At 35.6% G+C, this 17,847-nt stretch overlaps 1 protein-coding gene across 1 annotated transcript in view; it reads left to right on the forward strand.

Annotated features, from left to right (window-relative positions):
- The first annotated feature begins 3,137 nt into the window (after positions 1–3,137).
- Positions 3,138–17,847, forward strand: part of kcnh7 (potassium channel, voltage gated eag related subfamily H, member 7) — a 179,247-nt gene continuing 164,537 nt past the window's right edge. Inside the window, exons 1-2 of the mRNA XM_056459566.1 lie at positions 3,138–3,478; positions 7,477–7,707. Of these exons, the coding sequence (XP_056315541.1) occupies positions 3,403–3,478; positions 7,477–7,707 (307 nt within the window). The 5' untranslated portion in view covers positions 3,138–3,402. The remainder of the gene's footprint in view (positions 3,479–7,476; positions 7,708–17,847) is intronic.

Here is a 17,847-nt window from a genome sequence, read left to right on the forward strand (position 1 = left end):
GGCCTAGAGGAAGACCCAGGACATGCTGGAGGGACTATGTTTCTCGGCTGGCCTGGGAACACCTCGGGATACCCCTGGAGGAGCTAGGGGAAGTGTCTGGGGAGAGGGAAGTCTGCAGTTCTCTCCTAAGACTCCTGCCTTCGCGACCCGGCCCTGGAAAAGCGGATGAAAATAACTTGACATGACATTATTTCTACACAGATATTTTATTATTTTCATGATTTTTATTGATTTTCTTTTTGAAATAAACACGTGTTCCAGTTTTGATTGATGCAACACATTTCAAAAAACCTTTTCACGACACTTAAAAGTGGTTTGGGGACTGAAGACACCCAGTGATGAAGTGTTTCATGTGTAATTTTGTCCCATTCTTCCTCCAAACAAGTCTTAAGGTGGGCAACAGTATGAGGTCTTCATTGTCACAATTTTAAAATGCGCCACACATTCTCTGGAGAAAGGTCAGGACTGCAGGCAGGCCAGTCAATTACCTATACCCTCTTTTCCTCCTCAGCCAGGACTTTGTAATGTGTGCAGAATGTGGTTTTGCATTGTCTTTTTGAAATATGCATGGGCCTCTCTGGAAAAGAAGGCAGCATATTAAAAAAAAAAATCATGAGGAACACATTAAATAAGTTTTGTCTGCAATAAAATACAAGTCAAAGTAAATTTACAAATCACTACTTTCTTTTTTATTTGCATTTTTCACACTGTCCCAAATTTTCTGATTTGGGGTTGTAACTGAATAATTAGCGCATTGTTGGATTAGTCCATATTTGACTCACTGCTGGGTTAGAGTGTTCATTAATGATGAGCTACACTACCAACGTATTAATATCTAAATGTAAATGGTTGATGTACTGTATGAGTGAATTTACAGTCTTAAAATTGAAATCAAGGCATTAACAGATTCATTTTATCCTATTTTATTCAATTGTTTTTCAGTCACGCTTTACGAGGATATTAATGTTTTAAAAAACTAAATTGAATGTAAATTGTAATTGTTTTAACATAATGTAATGAATAAAATGTAATCATTTCATATTAAAGGCATAACTCACAAAGAAATTTTTATTTTTTTTAGATTTATATTAGATTCAACTTTATTGTCATTACATATGTACAAGTACAAGCCAAGGAAATGCAGTACAAATGCAATGAAATTTTGCCGTCATTTACTCACCCTAAAGTGATTCTGTGAAAGAAGCACATCTTGATAATGAAAACAAATGTTTTGAGCATCTGATCAGCATATTAGAATGACACTGACCATGAAGAACATTTAACACTCAAATAACCAGCCTTTACATTCCACCAAAGTTTCTGAAAATAGATTCTTTCGATTTTTTTAAAAACTGTTCACACTAAGAAACAAGTATTTGTATAGACCTGTTGGCTATAAGTTTAACCCTAAATGTTGTTTCATCTCTGTGAAAACTCCATTTTGGAACCTTTATATTTGAGAGTGCATTAAAACATTTTAATATTTTACGATAATACTTTGTTGTTTTAAAATTAATTAAGCCTTAATGATTTCAAATCAGTCCAACACCATTTGAACAGTACTGTACAGTGTACAGTTTGTAAAATATCAGATTTTGCAGTTTGCATTTTCTTGTTGTCACCGCTAGATGCCAGCGCGGAGTTATTCTCCCCGTATCTCTCTCTCTATCTCACGGGGTTTTCCTCATATTTCCGTGACATCAGAGGTCACTGAGCCACTTTAATGATCTCTTAACAAACATTTAATTGCAGTAAAGCAGTCAGCGTTTAAGGGGTGGAAAGTGCTGACGCAATTTTCCCGTGTTGCAGATGGAGAGGAATAGAGGGCGTGCTCGTGTTTCTGAATAAGGAAATGTATACAGAATATGGAAAGCCTTAGTTACATTTGCATGTAATAGCCATATTTTTTCTTAAAATATTATTTAGAAGACTAAGACTGTTTTGGTGGGCTGACGCAAACTTTTTTGTGTGATTATAAATTTATTTAGATAAAAAAATGATAAGTAATCTGACAAATAAAATGATTAAGAGTTTCTGCAGGTTTCACCAAATTAAATTTAAGACTTTTAATGACATTTTTAAGACCACTATGAATGAAATTTTAGACTTATACAGGGATAAATGCTAAGGATTATTTTTTCGAATATACCAGTTGGAAAAGATTTTCACTTGACCTATCAAATTGATTGTAATTTAATACATTTAATAATAATTTAATAACAAAAAGGCCAGGTCAGTATCCTCAGCAGTAAATAATGAAGAACTTTTAAAGAAATGTAACTGTAAGGACAGTAATTAAATGCTATTTTTTTAATAAAACGTGAATTGTTGGTGATTGTATGGGTGTTAATAGCCAGATTGGTTAGCAATAGAAAAATTAAGACCTGTTTTAAAGTTTCAAGATCTACAGCACAATATTTCAGTAGATTTAAGACTTTTTAAGGCCTAAAATGTAGCTTTTGAGAATAAGGATTTGTTAAGACCCTGCTGATACCGTGAATACAAATATATCCCTTTTCCAAATTATGACTTGAACATTTTCTTGTTTATAATATTTGTCACTATTTGCTGAAAGCGGTCCTTTAGTCCATTTTTGTTTTTATCATGATGGCTGTTGTTTTATTAATCGCTTTTCTGAAGGCTAAATTATTAATACAGAATCTTTCTCTCGTTCTGTTAAAATTAGTTTTTCCGCTTTAAGCAGGAACGCTCTCGACGTAGCCCATCATTTTTAGGACTATTTCCAGCACCATGGACAGTCCCAAATGAACCAGTTGTAAAAGATTCTCATCGCTTTACTTGGTTGGCTAAAATAAATACAGTTTACAGTTTCACTTGCATTTTTGCATGAACACTCTTTAATTTACACGGATCCAGATAATGCCGTGACCGAGCTGTCTAATTTAGTCACAGCCCCTCTTAAGTTCACAGTCATGAATATCCTAAAGGTGGAAAAAGAAACCCCACGTGTTGTGCTGTTTGACGTGCTTTGCGGAGAGCGATCCGTGTGAACTGTGCCCTCCTCCCGGGCTCCTCTCTTTCTCAGATACCGTTTCCTCCGCGCACACCGGGGGGCCGCGCGCAGAGACACACACACACACACACACGTCACCGCTGTCAGTCCGCCGCCGCCGCTCGTCACATTGCTGGGTTTCAGTTCGGTTGAGATGCTGCTCAGACTCGCAGCCTCCTCACAGAAAACCGCGTTTTCTTGTCTTTCGTACAGCGACTACCGGTGAAGACAAACACGGGAATGAATCACGGAAAGCCACAGTTTAACGGCGGAAAGAAGGAGAAGACGTCGCCGGAATGACCCCTCACAAAGAGACGCGTTTTCTGCGCTCGTGAAGCTCATCCAGCGGATTCAAAGGGGCGCGCGGGCAGCACAACCAGCCGTCAATCATGCCGGTGCGACGGGGTCACGTCGCGCCACAGAACACCTTTCTCGGGATTATTATCCGCAAATTCGAGGGTCAAAGTGAGTGTCGCCTTCTAGATATGTATTTTTTTTTGCCATTGGAACAATAAGAGCGCCCCGTGTTTTGATTCTGTTGCTGTTTGTTGTTAGTGTGACCTCTGATAGTGTACATTTATCTTCGTAGCCTGACTGTACGACTCATTTAAATCTATGTAATCGAAGAATTAGATACTTTCATTTAATACTACTACCGTTTCGCATTGATGTAAACATCTATTAGTTAAAGGGACAGTTCATCCAAAAATGAAAATGCTATTATTATTTAGGCTACTCACCATTTTCAACCCTTTGCTGAACACAAAAGAAGATATTTACAAGAAAATTACCAGAAAGCTGGTAACCATTGACGCCCATAGTATTTGTTTTTTCTAACATCAATGTTTTTGTAGCTTTCCTAAAAATATTTCTGCTGTGCTCAACAGAATAAAGAAACTCATAAAGGTTTAGAACCACTTGAGGGCAAGTAAATAGTGAGTAAATTTTCATTTTTAGGTGAACTGTCCCTTTAAGTGATGACAGCACCATAGATTTCAGTGTTTGGACTCTTTCTCCATAAGCCGTTTGGGAGTAAAACGGGTTATTTGTGTTGTTCAGGGCTAACTAACATCATGTCAGTGTCTTCAAAATTCACACTTTGTGATGTGTTTGAGTGTTAATGTGTTTACTCACACTACCACAGGCACTCAGCTGAGGGGCCCGGTGTCTCCTGCCAAAACCTCACTCTTCCATGTGTTACTGTCTCTGCTGCCTTACCTCAAACATAACTGTTCAAAGAAAAGGGCATGTTGTGCTTGAACAATATGGATGTGTGCATAAATGTTTCTTAAGGTAAAAATAGGCATGAGCCATTGTTTGCTTGAGACATATTTGGTGACAATCATTTGTGCAAATTATATTTACATTAATATTTTGGGTTCAATTACTCAAAATCAAAGTAGACTACCACCATGGAAATTTTTTGACTTCATCCTGTGTTTTGTTACAAAAATACATTGAATTTACAGTGAGGCACAAAAAAGGTTGTTCACCCATTAAATGTACATTTGCTATTCATTTACCCATTTTCATTTAACCATTTTAGATGTAGGACATGTTTATTTTATTTTTTTAGCTGAAAGTGGATTTATAAAATGCCAAGTCAACAGCTACCAACATTTTAGGGCTAAAACATAGAGGCCTACAGAAAAAATACTAAACTGTCTATGGCTTGTTACATTGAGTTCTGATGAAGAAGCAATGATCAGTCTATTCAAAAAATACATTATTTCCAACGTTATTACCTTTAACCCACAGCCTCAGCAAATAGTTTTGAGCGTGTCCATGACAGTCGAGAGCACTTCCTGTCGCATAATGACAAATGCTTGAGCAAAAATGCACACATTAGCTGTCGCTGTTTCTTTACAATGTAAAGAGAGGATGCATGTTCATCTAAATGGAACTTACTTGATGCTACTTGATGCACGGCCTCAATCAGAAAGATCAAATTTTCACTGATTGCTAGCATTTAATATGTTATTATATGTCAGAACGTTTGCTGACTCTCAAAGGAGTTGTCTTGCATTTTATAAATCACCAGGGATCACGATTTCAGCTGAAATCTTTTTTTTTAATGTTCTGCTGAAATTTACAAATTAAACATACAAAATAAAAGAAAATGTTAAATAAATTGAATAAAATGGAAGCAGTTTGGACCAGTTGTTTAAATTAAGATAAATATGATGCATATTTAGATATTATTTATTAAAAAATATTTCTTCTTTAACCCTTATGTACTGTTTTTCATCCACTCTGGGATGATTTTGTGTCTTAATTTAGCCATAACATTTTCTGTGTTTCAGCTATCGGACTGATTTTTGGTGACAAATCTTATTTTGACACATATTTTGAGAAAATGCTTTGAAAATCTTTTTTTTTTATCAACAATACACTCTGGGCAAACCCACTAATTCAGATCCACTGAATTAAACTGCTGTAAAAATGCATAAGATAAATATTTTTTATATATTTTTCTGCGTAAATCTGTTAATCAACCTCAGTCCTCATCAAAACTACTAAATTGTTTAGAAAATTTACAGGATTTTAACTCTTTAATTGGCAAATTCCTAAATGATGTCACTGATTTGGTGAAAAAAAACACACACACACAAAAGCACGTATTTTCAATATAAAAAGTACTTGTGGATTGGATTTTTTTTAACCTTTTATCAAAGTCTTGGACATATGAAACAACATTGCCTCTGATTTTCTGCCTCTCATTTTCATTATAACCTCATTTTTTTTGGTTACAAAACCATGACACTATGTAATCATGCATCTTTGATTGTTGGTGGTTTTTGTTTTTGTAAAGAGGTAAAATTTGTAAAAAAATTTTACTGTTAATCATCAGTTAGCGCTATTAACCCATTAGGTAGGCCTGTGCAAAAACGCTTAGTTTCTGGATAATGGAATATAACAGCAAATTAAAGTGTGTGTCTGGGAGTGTGTGAGAGTTAGACATGGGCCAGTATAAGATTCTGACAGTATGATAACCTTGGATAAAAATATCACGGTTTTGTGGTATTGTGATTACTGCTCTAAAATATGTCATTTTTAAACTTCTGGGTAAAAACCAACTGCTTTGTCTCCACTGAATGCAATTTATTTTATTTTGAGAAACACGACAAATATTTTGGAACATTAGCTTTTGATGTGGATGGTCCTTTTCTGCTGGAGATACTGTTGCCCTAATAAACTAAATAAAATAGTTGTAAAAACACATAAAACAAAAACTTACATATACAGTAGGAACGGTATAACAGAAAATTTGAACGATTTTAAAATCTTGACTTTTCCATACTGTGATAAACCTTAAAACCAGTTATCATCCCATGCCTAGTGAGAGTGACTAATTGAAAACAAAGACTGTGTATTTATGCAACATCAAATGTGGTTATAATGGAAGTCAATGGGGCAAGAACAGCCACCAACAGTAAATTAGGAAGAAAAAGTGAAAATCTAACAATGCATCAGCCAATGTTGTTACTAATTGTTCACATGTCCAAGACTGTGATAAAAGGTAAAAAAAAAATCCAATCCACAATTACTTTTTATATTGAAAATACGTCATTTTTGTGTTTTTTTCACCAAATCAGTGACAGCATTTGTGAACTTGACAATTATAGAGTTCAAATCCTGCCATTTTCTAAACAATTTAGTAGTTTTGATTAACAGATTTATGCCTTAAGAGAAAGAAAAGTGTTTTTTTCTGATGCATTTTTACAGCAGTTTAATTCAGTGGATGTTTTCATCCAGAACATAACAAAAGAGTAGTAAATTTGAACAGTGCACAATGGTTATAACGTAAAAAATTGCAGTAATTATTTTTATTTTTAATTTTTTCATTGCCCTGTCATGGTGACAAAGTTGTCAAACTGGACATAATATTTAAGCACAAAGAATATAAAACAATTTTGTTTTCACGCTAAAAGCATGCCAGTGTGTATCATGGCTGCACTTTTGAGGGGTCTGTTTTGTTTTTATGTGTACAAATTGTTCATTACCATCCAAAATGTTCCAGTACGATCATACAAATGCTTAACAACATTAAGCCACACGTGATTGAAATTGAAATATTTAACCATGAAATGTACATACATTTTTTCTTACGCATTCACATTTTGTTCTAAGCTGAGTTTTTGTATCCTCATGTAGTGGCAGAAGGTTTATATTAGATGCATACAAATGCAAAAAGTCAATGATGACTTGTATCCATACTGGTTTTAAAAGCAGAGACGTTTTCAGCAATCACAGTGTAACATTCAAAGCTTTTCCGGCTTAATGACTCAAATTTACAACCCCACATTGAGTAATCTAATGGAGCACACTGCCAAAAGCGCCAGTGCTCATATGGCAGGATAAGCAACACTCTCATAAAAGCTTTGGGGATGATTTGCTGTATCCTTTAACCCTTGCACACCTTCTTTATCCTAATAACTGCTCTGTTTTGTCCGTTTCTGCAGACAAAAGATTTGTCATCGCCAACGCACGCGTCCAGAACTGTGCCATCATCTACTGCAATGATGCCTTCTGTGAGATGACAGGGTTTTCCCGGCCGGACGTCATGCAGAAGCCATGCACCTGTGACTTTCTGCACGGACAGCTGACCAAGCGGCACGCTATTGCACAGGTAGCACAGGCTCTCATGGGCTCGGAGGAGCGTAAAGTGGAGATCACCTACCACCGCAAGGACGGTGAGTGTGTGCGCTTTGTGTCTTTATACAGGGGGATAAATCAGCTGATTAAAAGCCCTTATTTTAAACAATGGTTGCAATAATTTTCACCTTGTTTGGCTTTAGAAAAATTAATGAGTATAGTCAAGAGGAAACCTGAAAAGTTTTCAATAATTGGAATCCCTTTATAGGATTTTTGAAGGAAGCTGTTGCAAACCTTTTCTCTGTGTAACTTGTATCTTGTAGCATCTGCTATTGATATACCGGTGTTGTTATATGATGTACTTTTATATCGTGTGTGTGTGTGTACTTGCATTTATTTATATATTTGTATACACTCTCTGGCCACTTTATTAGGTACAACTATTTACTAGTGCCGGGTTGGGCCCCCCTTTGCCTTCCGAACTGCTTTAATCCTTAGTGGCATATATTCAACAAGCTACTGGAAATATACCTGAGAGATTTTGGTCCATATTGACATGATAGCAACATGCAGTTGTCAGGCATTCATGATGTTAATGCCAAATTCTGACCCTACCATGTGAATGTTAGAGCAGAAATCAAGACTCATCAGACCAGGCAATGTTTTTCCAATCTTCTATTGTCCAATTTTGCTGAGCCTGTGTGAATTGTAGCCTCAGTTTCCTGTTCTTAGGTGACAGGACACCCGGTGTAGTCTTCTGCTGCTGTAGCCCATCCGCCTCAAGGTTGGACGTGTTGTGCTTTCAGAGATGCTCTTCTGCATGCCTCAGTTGTAACGAGTGCTTGTTTGAGTTACTGCTGATTTCTATCAGCTCAAATGAGTCTGGCCTTTCTCCTCTGACCTCCACATCAAGGCATTTGCGCCCACAGAACTGCTGCTCACTGGATATTTTCTTTTTTTCGGACCATTCTCTGTAAACCCTAGAGATGGTTGTGCATGAACATTCCAGTCGATCTGCAGTTTTTGAAATGCTCAGACCAGCCCGTCTGGCAGCAACAAACATGCCATGTTCAAAGTCACTTAAATCCCCTTTCTTCCCCATTCTGATGCTCGGTTTGAACTACAGCAGATCGTCTTAACCATGTCTAAATGCATTGAGTTGTTGCCATTAGTGATTGGCTGATTAGAAATTTGCGTTAATAAGCAGTTGGACAGATGTACCTATTAAAGTGGCCAGTAAGTGTATATAGAAATTTATGTATTTAAAAAACATTTTTTTTTTATTATTTTTATTAAATTTTTCGTATGTTTGGTTTTTATTTCTTTAGTAGATGTTAAAAGCTCTTTAAATCATTAAAGACAGTGTTTGAAAAAAAAAAAAAGTTGATAAATCAATTTGGAGAAATTTAAGGCCCTTAAAAAGTATTAAAAAGTCTTAAATGCTATTTTACATTGTATTAAATTTCGTATAATTTTTGTTTATACAATGTCTGTTTCTATTCTAAATTTTGCCTGAATTTAATTTGCAAATTTGTATGGGATGCTCTAAAGTTTATGAAATCCATGTAATTCTGCTAGATTTGACATCACATTGCTTTGTTTACTGCAGTTGCAAGGTAACACTATTATTTCTGCTGTTCTATAGGCGCCATATGTTGTTTTTAATTCTTTATATGACTAATTCATTATTCATTATATTCATTATTCATCATTTTAGTTTAGGATTTATTACTTACAATCGCTATTTAGTAAATATACTGCAAGTTAAAATGTTGTCAATGTTACCGTTTGAAACCTAAAGTGGAGATGACGTCTTATGGAAAGAGTTTTATGAAAGGTCTTAAAAGATATTGAATTTTACTCTCTGATTCCTGTATGTACCCTGTTATAGTAGCTCTGTCAACCTGAACATTTCTGTTAGAGTAGTAGTTTAGAAAATGATAAAGTGTTTATCAATGTTTTGATTCATGGAGGCTACATATGAAACCTCTGTGAACGGAAAAAGGGCGCATTGCTTAATGAAAAAGAATGATTCATACACAGTGCTGCAGAAAATATGCCATTAGCCACTTACAAGGAAGCTATTAGTAGGTTGATTCATACATTAGCTGTGTGATTCTATGGAAACCCTTGATTGTTTGAGAATCCCAGTTAGTCTTAAAGGTCCCGCGAAGTGCTTGGAAAGTGCTTGGTGCATTGTTTTTAATGTGACCAAATTTGACGATTGGTCAACGTTTTTGGTAATGTTAGTTTGTGTAATATCTGCTTCAGTGAATCAACTTTATTTGATCTAATTCATTAATAAAATGTACTTAAGTTTAGTGTATTCTGGCCTACAGTAACATCTGAATAGATATTTCAGCGGTTACTCTAGGTAGAACAATACAAACGACGTGTCTATTTTTACTATTTTTTGGCTAAATGTTGATACAAACAACTATTTTACAAGGAAAGTGTCTTGTGAACACTTATGAAGTCTATCAGTGCTCTATATCTGCTGGTTTCAGACGCGATTAAGCATTTCACAATCGTATGAACCATTACAGGGGTGGCCAAATGTATATTTGTATAATTGTTAATATTATTATGTAAGAAACCGATAGGTCTCTCACTATTAAAGCCAATAGCTTTTCATTTTTATTATAACTCTGCCAGTGAGAGTGATTGAGCTCACACGAATATAGCAATGAAGGGGGTGGGACATGCCAGATACTAGAGAGCATTTGATTGGTCAGAAGATTTGATGAGGTGACGTCAAAAATAATGTTCATCCGGTTAGGCAGAAGTGACAAACTGTAAGCTAACAGGTGTATGGACACGTAGCTTATGTCAGCTGAACCTGTTCAGTCACGTGAAAATAAAATCCAAGCAATGGCAACAGACTCTGACAAGGGTAACACACCTGATACAACAAACTTCGAGAGACAGAATTTGTTTATCTGTTCAGTGTGAATTGACCTTAAGCTGCCTTTCCACTGCACACGACAAGCGACAGACCAGAAGTCATTCATTTCCAATAAAGAGCAGCCCGGGAGCTGCGTGGAGTTCCAAACATTTCTGTATGCGGAAAATAGACATGGGACAATAACCATGTTCAAGCTATACTGCGGTTTGAAAAATTCAAGGTTTTAAAACCCCCAAATTTTTTCTGCTACACTGTTCCTATTACTGCTAATGCAACACCAATCCAATAATGACGTCAAATGAAGTTGATATTTGGTTGATTTTAGGTTGTGTTGGAAAGTGACTAAAATCCTACGTCGAGCTAACATCTTAAACCAACGTCATATTGACATCAAATACTGACATTTATTCATCAGTTATGGCAACCAAAATCCAACGTCTGATAGATGTTATAGTGGTAACATCCACACAACGTCATGCTGTAACATCATTAGACGTTGATATTTGGTTGATTTTAGGTTGGATGTTGGACACGGACATCGGCCTGACATTGGTTTCTGATGTCAACTTAATTTTCAATTCCAAACAAAATGCAACGTTCCCTCGACATTGGGGTACAACATCAATCTGACGTCATGTTGACATCCTGTGCCTGCTGGGATGTTTACTGTTACAAAATATTTAAAATGTTTCTCAAAATAAAATTCATTGTGTTTAAATGGGAAAAAAGTTTTTGTTTTTTACCCAGACATTTAAAAATAATATATTTTAGGGTAGTACCATGAAACCGTGATATTTTTATCCAAGGTTATCATACCGTCAGAATCTTATACCGCCCATGCCTAGCAGAAAATTCATATTCAATTTGAGCTACGGTTCCGTTAAAATATTTCAGCTTCTGCGACTAGACCGTACTGTATGCGACCTGCTGACTGGATGTGATGAATTTCAGTATTGTCCAAGCAGGTCCGTGCATGCAAGATGAGAAATACTAGTTTTTTCGTTATGTTGTGAATCAGAAAAAAGTCTATCTAAAAAAAAACATTTCTATTTATAAATGAATAATAAAAATATAATTTTTTAAATGTTGTCTCCACATTCACCACAAAATTTGTAGCGGTCTATGAGTTTCTAGTATTCATTCATTCAACCATGATGAGCGCACAGAAAATAAACACTCTTGCTTTTGCACTTCTTTATTTCGGACACCGCGAGAATCAGCTTCTTTCCCATGGTGCACAACAAAACTGAAAATTCTGTGCGACTGCCACAAGGGGGCGTATCCCGACAGTCGTGTCTGAATGTCATGTGCAGTGGAAAGGTGGCTTTACACATAAACATCTTTTAGCCAATACAAGGTTGGGGCGGGGCTTTCTGTTGGCTAACCAATGGCAGACAGGCCGAGTGAAACCTGTTTGGAAACAGGGATTGTCTTTGTAGTTCCATTTGGTAATCATGGCACAGTGAGGTTGCATTTAAGTTACAGAACATTTAAGTTAAGAACATTAATAATGTTCCTTTTGATTTATAAGTCAAATTTCCATCATTTGCATCAGTTATTTTTTTGCACATCACTGTTATGTAACTTGGGATTTTGTTTAATAGTAGCCTTTCTCCATGTATATGGTCTTTCTAAGAATAGACTGACATATTGCTATGGAATATACACTGACAGAGCTAAAGACAGGGTGTGTTTGTGTGAATTACTGCAGAGGAAGTTAAAGTTAGCAGCTCATGTTGTCTTGGAAAATTGTCACAGAGAAACTGCAGAAGGATGAGATCATTATTTTTAATCGTGCGCAGCTGTAGTGTTTCTTGTAGTGTAAAACAGATGCACGTTTTAAATCATGATTCAAATGTATTTACATTCACACAAACGTGTTGATCACACACTCAGCGGTGTTTGATCTTTTTACCATTATGAGACCATTCACACATCAGCACTAAATACCCCATAATGTCAAACATCAGAAATGACCTTTAAATACTGTGCTGTTGTCTTCATCCACCAGCACTTTAGTCACTATCTGTCCATTTTGACATTTTTTTCAAAACTGACTGACAGCTTGATCTTTCAGAAGCGGAGTTTGCTTTTAAATATGAAAGACTTAACAGACTCAACTGTATCCAGTAGCATTGCAATAGTATCCAACTGCAGTAGCCAAAGCTGATGAAAGTGTAAGAAGGCAGGGTATCGAGACGTGCTTTTAAAAATGCATCATGCTTTCGGGAGACCCGGCACATTGGCCAAACATGCCCGTCTAGCACAGGTGTGCATAGAAAACAATTAGAAAGCAGCAGAGCTAATTGTACAGTGCTGAATCACATTAGAGCTTTATGATTGGCCCAGAACAGATGTCTTGAGTGTAAACAAGCTCATATTGGTGATCTTATAGCTTATAGTAGCATTTTTTTAAAAGGCCCTGTTCGCTCATCCTCTCTAAAGGTTATTTACTATTTATTTACTATGTGTGACTGGGAATATAGAGTACGGCAGTTGCATTCTGGAGTAAATTCTCCATTCATTTTCTCCATATAGAAAGACTTTTTTGATGATAACTTGTAAACATGTTAAGACTATCATATTGTGAGCTCAAAGTAGGGCTGCACGATATTGGAAAAATCTATCATTGCAATAGTTGCTTTTGCTCCGATATATATTGCGGTATGAACATAATTTCACCTGATGACTTTAAGAGCTCTATTTGGAAAGATTTCATTAATCTAGATTGGCTGTGATGATCAATTCCTTTTCTATGCAGTGCAATTGCAAAAATTATAATTAATTACAAGCAAAACTAAATAAACAAACAGTGCTTTATGGTTTTCTGCGGAGTCTTAACAGTATTTAAGTACAGATATTGATCAATCAAATGTAAAAAAACATGGTCATAATTGTATAAATGAAAAAACAATGTTTCCTTCTCTTTTAATCTTTAATAAGTAATCTAATCCTGCGATGTGACTATTGCAGATACACACATTGCGATATCGATGCTCAAACGCTATATTGTTCAGCCCTAGTTCAAAGGTTGTCAATTGTATATACATTTGTTGAAGTCCGCAATGAAAAAAGGAGACCACTTTCTCAGATTTTCTAGATTTTTGTGGTGTATGTGTGTGTAAAATGTGAATATTTGGTTAATTCTATAAAGGTCTAATATTTTTTTGAAACTTCAAATAAAAAAATTGTAATTTAAAGTATTATTTTCTCAGAAAATTCTAATTGTTTTGTAATGAAACATGTACTGTATTTGTTCTGACTAAATATCAGGGTGAATATCAACTGAGCTAGCTCTCTGCAACTCTCACATGGTTGTCCACTGAAGCTAAGCAGGGGCTGCATCTGGTCAGTACCTGGATGGGAGATCACATGGGAAAGCTAGGTTGCTGCCGAAAGTGATGTTAGTGAGGCCAGCAAGGGTTGCTCAACCTGTGGTCTGTGTGGGTCATAACGCCCCACTATGTTGTCTATACTAGAGGTCTGCATTTCCACGGGACCCGACCAGATTTCTTGTGAGAATAAATTTCCAAATAAAACACAGTAGCTGTCGGTAACTCTGGTTTAATTTAAATGGGAGTGGGGGTCTAACAATATAGCATTCCTGGTGGAGATAGAAAGAGAGAGAGAGAGTGTGCGCACATCCACCATGGTGCTGTGCGTGTCGCTTGTTATAGGCTGTCTGGACTCTGTAGCATCCAGCTGGGTGTTTTTTGGGAAGCATATTTAAATCTATACATTTGACATTTTTCCTTGGGCCAATATGTACCTGTTACTGTATGTGTAGAGAAATAATGCTGATATGATATATGAAACACAATATGGAGTTGGCAAATATATTGAGTGAATATGTTTGTAAATCTGAAAGAGTCAGTGCCTCACCAGCCACAAACCTCACCGCACGTCACTGTTAAGGCGGCACTCATGTCTCATTACAAAGGGGCAAACAAAACTGACATTCACAGTGGCCTTCAATCCTTGTACAACCTACACTTTTATCTGTTATCTTTCTCTTTTGGTAACTAGGCAGGTTAGGGTAATTAGGCAAGTTATTGTATAACGATGGTTTGTTCTGCAGACTATATAAAACAAAAAATAGCTTGAAGGTGCTAATAATATTGACCTTAACATTTTTTTGAAAAAATTAAAAACTGCTTTTATTCTAGCCGAAATAAAACAAATAAGATTTTCTCCAGAAGAAAAAAATATTGTCAGACATACTGTAAAATTTCCTTGCTCTGTTAAACATCATTTAGGAAATATTAAAAAAAATTCAAAGGGGGGCTGATAATACTGATTTCAACTGAATGTGATGACATTGAGTGTATTTGTGTTGCCTGTTTTTTCTGTGATGTGTGTAATGTGGTTGTGTGGTGAAGCCAAAGATAATTTTTCGCTTGTGGACAATAAAGAAAAGTAAAGTAAAATTATTATCTCTCTTAAGTAATATATTTTTAGATTATCTATTGAGCAAATCATCGTTATACAATAATTTTCCTAATTACACTAACTTGCCTAATTAACCTAATTAACTTAGTTAAGCCTTTAAATGTCACTTTAAACTGTGTATTGAAAAATATCTAGTAAAATATGATCATCATGGCAAAGATAAAAGAAATCAGTTATTAGAAATTAGTTATTAAATCTATTATATTTAGAAATGTGTTAAAAAAATCTTCTTTCTGTTAAACCAAAACTGGAGAATAAAATACACAGAGGGCTAATAATTCAGGAGGGCTAATAATTCTAACTTCAACTGTGTATATAGAAAATAATTTGAAATAACACGGGTGACATTGAGACCAGAAACGTGCTGTGAATGCCCAGTCCGCTCGTAACTTTGTTTTGCTGTCTGAGCAGAAACCCATATAATTTCTTCAGCATCTATTCTATCGATTTCTCACGCATACAAGCCTCTGTCCACCCGCTGATAATTCTCTCATTCAATAATCAGTGTTTGCTCTAACGTTTCTGCAATGCATTCTATAGCAGACCTCTTGAGTTTTTCGCCCCATCTCATATGTCCATCTTTTAGGTTTCATTCTTCATATGTTTAGTTCTCCGGAGACTTCTAATGGACGATTATAGTTCTGTCAGAGCTGACCGCATTCCTTCAGCACGGCAGTCTTAGCCACAACAATTACACCACCATTTAAAATGTGAACTTGTAATAGTGCATTATACAGAGAGGATAGAATGCATTAGGACCATCATTCACGGCCTTTAAAAATTCAATAGCAGTTAAAGGGTCTTTTAAATAAAGTTCCTAACTGAGCCTCGGCTGAACATTCATATAATTCTGTCCGCCATAATGCTAGAAGCATACAAAGCAGCCACAATTTATCTGACGTCTCGTCTCCATTAAACCCTTGGCTTCTCTTTATAGCTGTGTCCCAGGGGGAACTTTGAGCAACTGTTTCTAGACCCTGCTTTATTGTCAAGCGGATTCTGTCGACTCTCTTTCTGTGTGTCTCGTAGACGTCACATGAACGTATGAACTAATGGACGTGTCATTATGCCGGTTTCCACCCTAGAGACTGCATATAAATTCACTTCTCCTTCTGAGGTGTAAATGAGGACGCTATCATCTCGCTGAGCCACAGCACATTCTGGACCTGCTCCTTTTTTCTTTTAAATTGCAGTTTCGGTGGCTTGTGAATGCATTAATCTGTGAATGGGGATCAGGTACATGCATTTTTGGAAAGCCCGTGTCGTTCTCTCTCTTTATCCATACCTTTCTTCTATTTAGCCACTTATGTAGAAAATTTTAAAGCTTCAAAAAACCCTTTTTCTTCTCTATTGTTCATTAGAATATCATCTACAGTATGTATTGATTGCAGTGCTTTCAGTACTTGTGTAAGACATTTTTATTATTTAAATTAGCATGTTTTGATATTCCAAAGAATATTGCATATGCTGTAGTAAATGAATGGGAGATGCAATATGCAGAATTTATTATTCATTATATGAATATATATATATATATATATATATATATATATATATATATATATATATATATATATATATATATATATATATATATATATATATACTGTAAATAAATCTAAGGACTCTTATATGTGGACATTGTGATAATAAACTACCATACTCAGATGTAGTATAGTATTCTACATAGTTGTGCCCTAAAGTGAAAGTGTTATACAAGTATGCAATATCATAATATCATATCACATATTCATGGAATAGATTTTTCATTTGATCCAGAGATATGTTTATTGGGCAATTATACAAATTCTAACCTCCAGCAATCATTCTATTAAGTTTACTGAATTGACAATAGCTAAAAAATGTATTGCTCACGGATCTTAGGAAGTTTGCTGTTGTATACCATTGGAGAATATCGCATATTCTTTGAGAGGAAAGTGTGAATTATTTAAAAAGATTTGGAATTCATTTTTGAATTATATAAATACAGTACCACATGATTTGATTTGACGAAATAGATTTTCCCCATTGGTTTTATACTGTATCTCCTCCCTTTTTATTAATTTATTATTACTTTTATTTATTTTTATATACTGTGTGTGTTTTACTTTAGTTTGTTTGTTACTTAGTTTCGATGTTCTTTATTGTTAACTTTTGAAAAAGCTAAATAAGAAATATATAAATAAACTACAATACTCATAAAATAACTCCTATACAGTAAATGAAGGTGAGAACTGATGATACAAATGTGTTGCTTTTCATTTGTATTCCAGTTGTATGTGTATTTCTTAGGCCATGCTGAGTAACTAATGTGTTGCTACCTTTTTGTTAATCTCCCACTCACATCTAGGTGTACAGATATAAACAAGAGGATGGTATATTTGACACTTTAAGTGCTCAAGTTTACAATGTGGGTATATTCATTTTACTGTCCTTCACACATTTCCTTCTATGTTCTCTCATCTTTATAACTATTTTAAGCAGCATTTTTATTCATCAAAGAATCAAACAGCCCAATCAACTGCCCTATAAAACATCAAGTGTTTTTGAACAGTGCTCTTTGCTAAAGGTGCAGCAAAGAAGCATTCAATAACCTTTAAGTGTGCGTTATCACTCTTATTCCATTGCCTAACACAAACACTTACACATGCACACATACACACCGTATTGTTCCATAAAAAGCTATGTGCTCATGACTCTTGCCATGCCTTATTTAGCATTTATATTGCAGCAGAATGTGATAGCCCTGCATAATTCTTCTGAGGCTTCCTGTCTGAGAGGGCACTGTTATCCTACACTGCTGGCCTGGCAAATTCTCTGTTGCAAAGGATTTCACTCAACAGGAATCAAATAAATAATACCATTCGGTACAACAACCAATGCA

The sequence above is a fragment of the Danio aesculapii genome, chromosome 6 (genome assembly GCF_903798145.1).
Source record: "Danio aesculapii chromosome 6, fDanAes4.1, whole genome shotgun sequence".
In the NCBI taxonomy this organism is placed as follows: domain Eukaryota; kingdom Metazoa; phylum Chordata; class Actinopteri; order Cypriniformes; family Danionidae; genus Danio; species Danio aesculapii.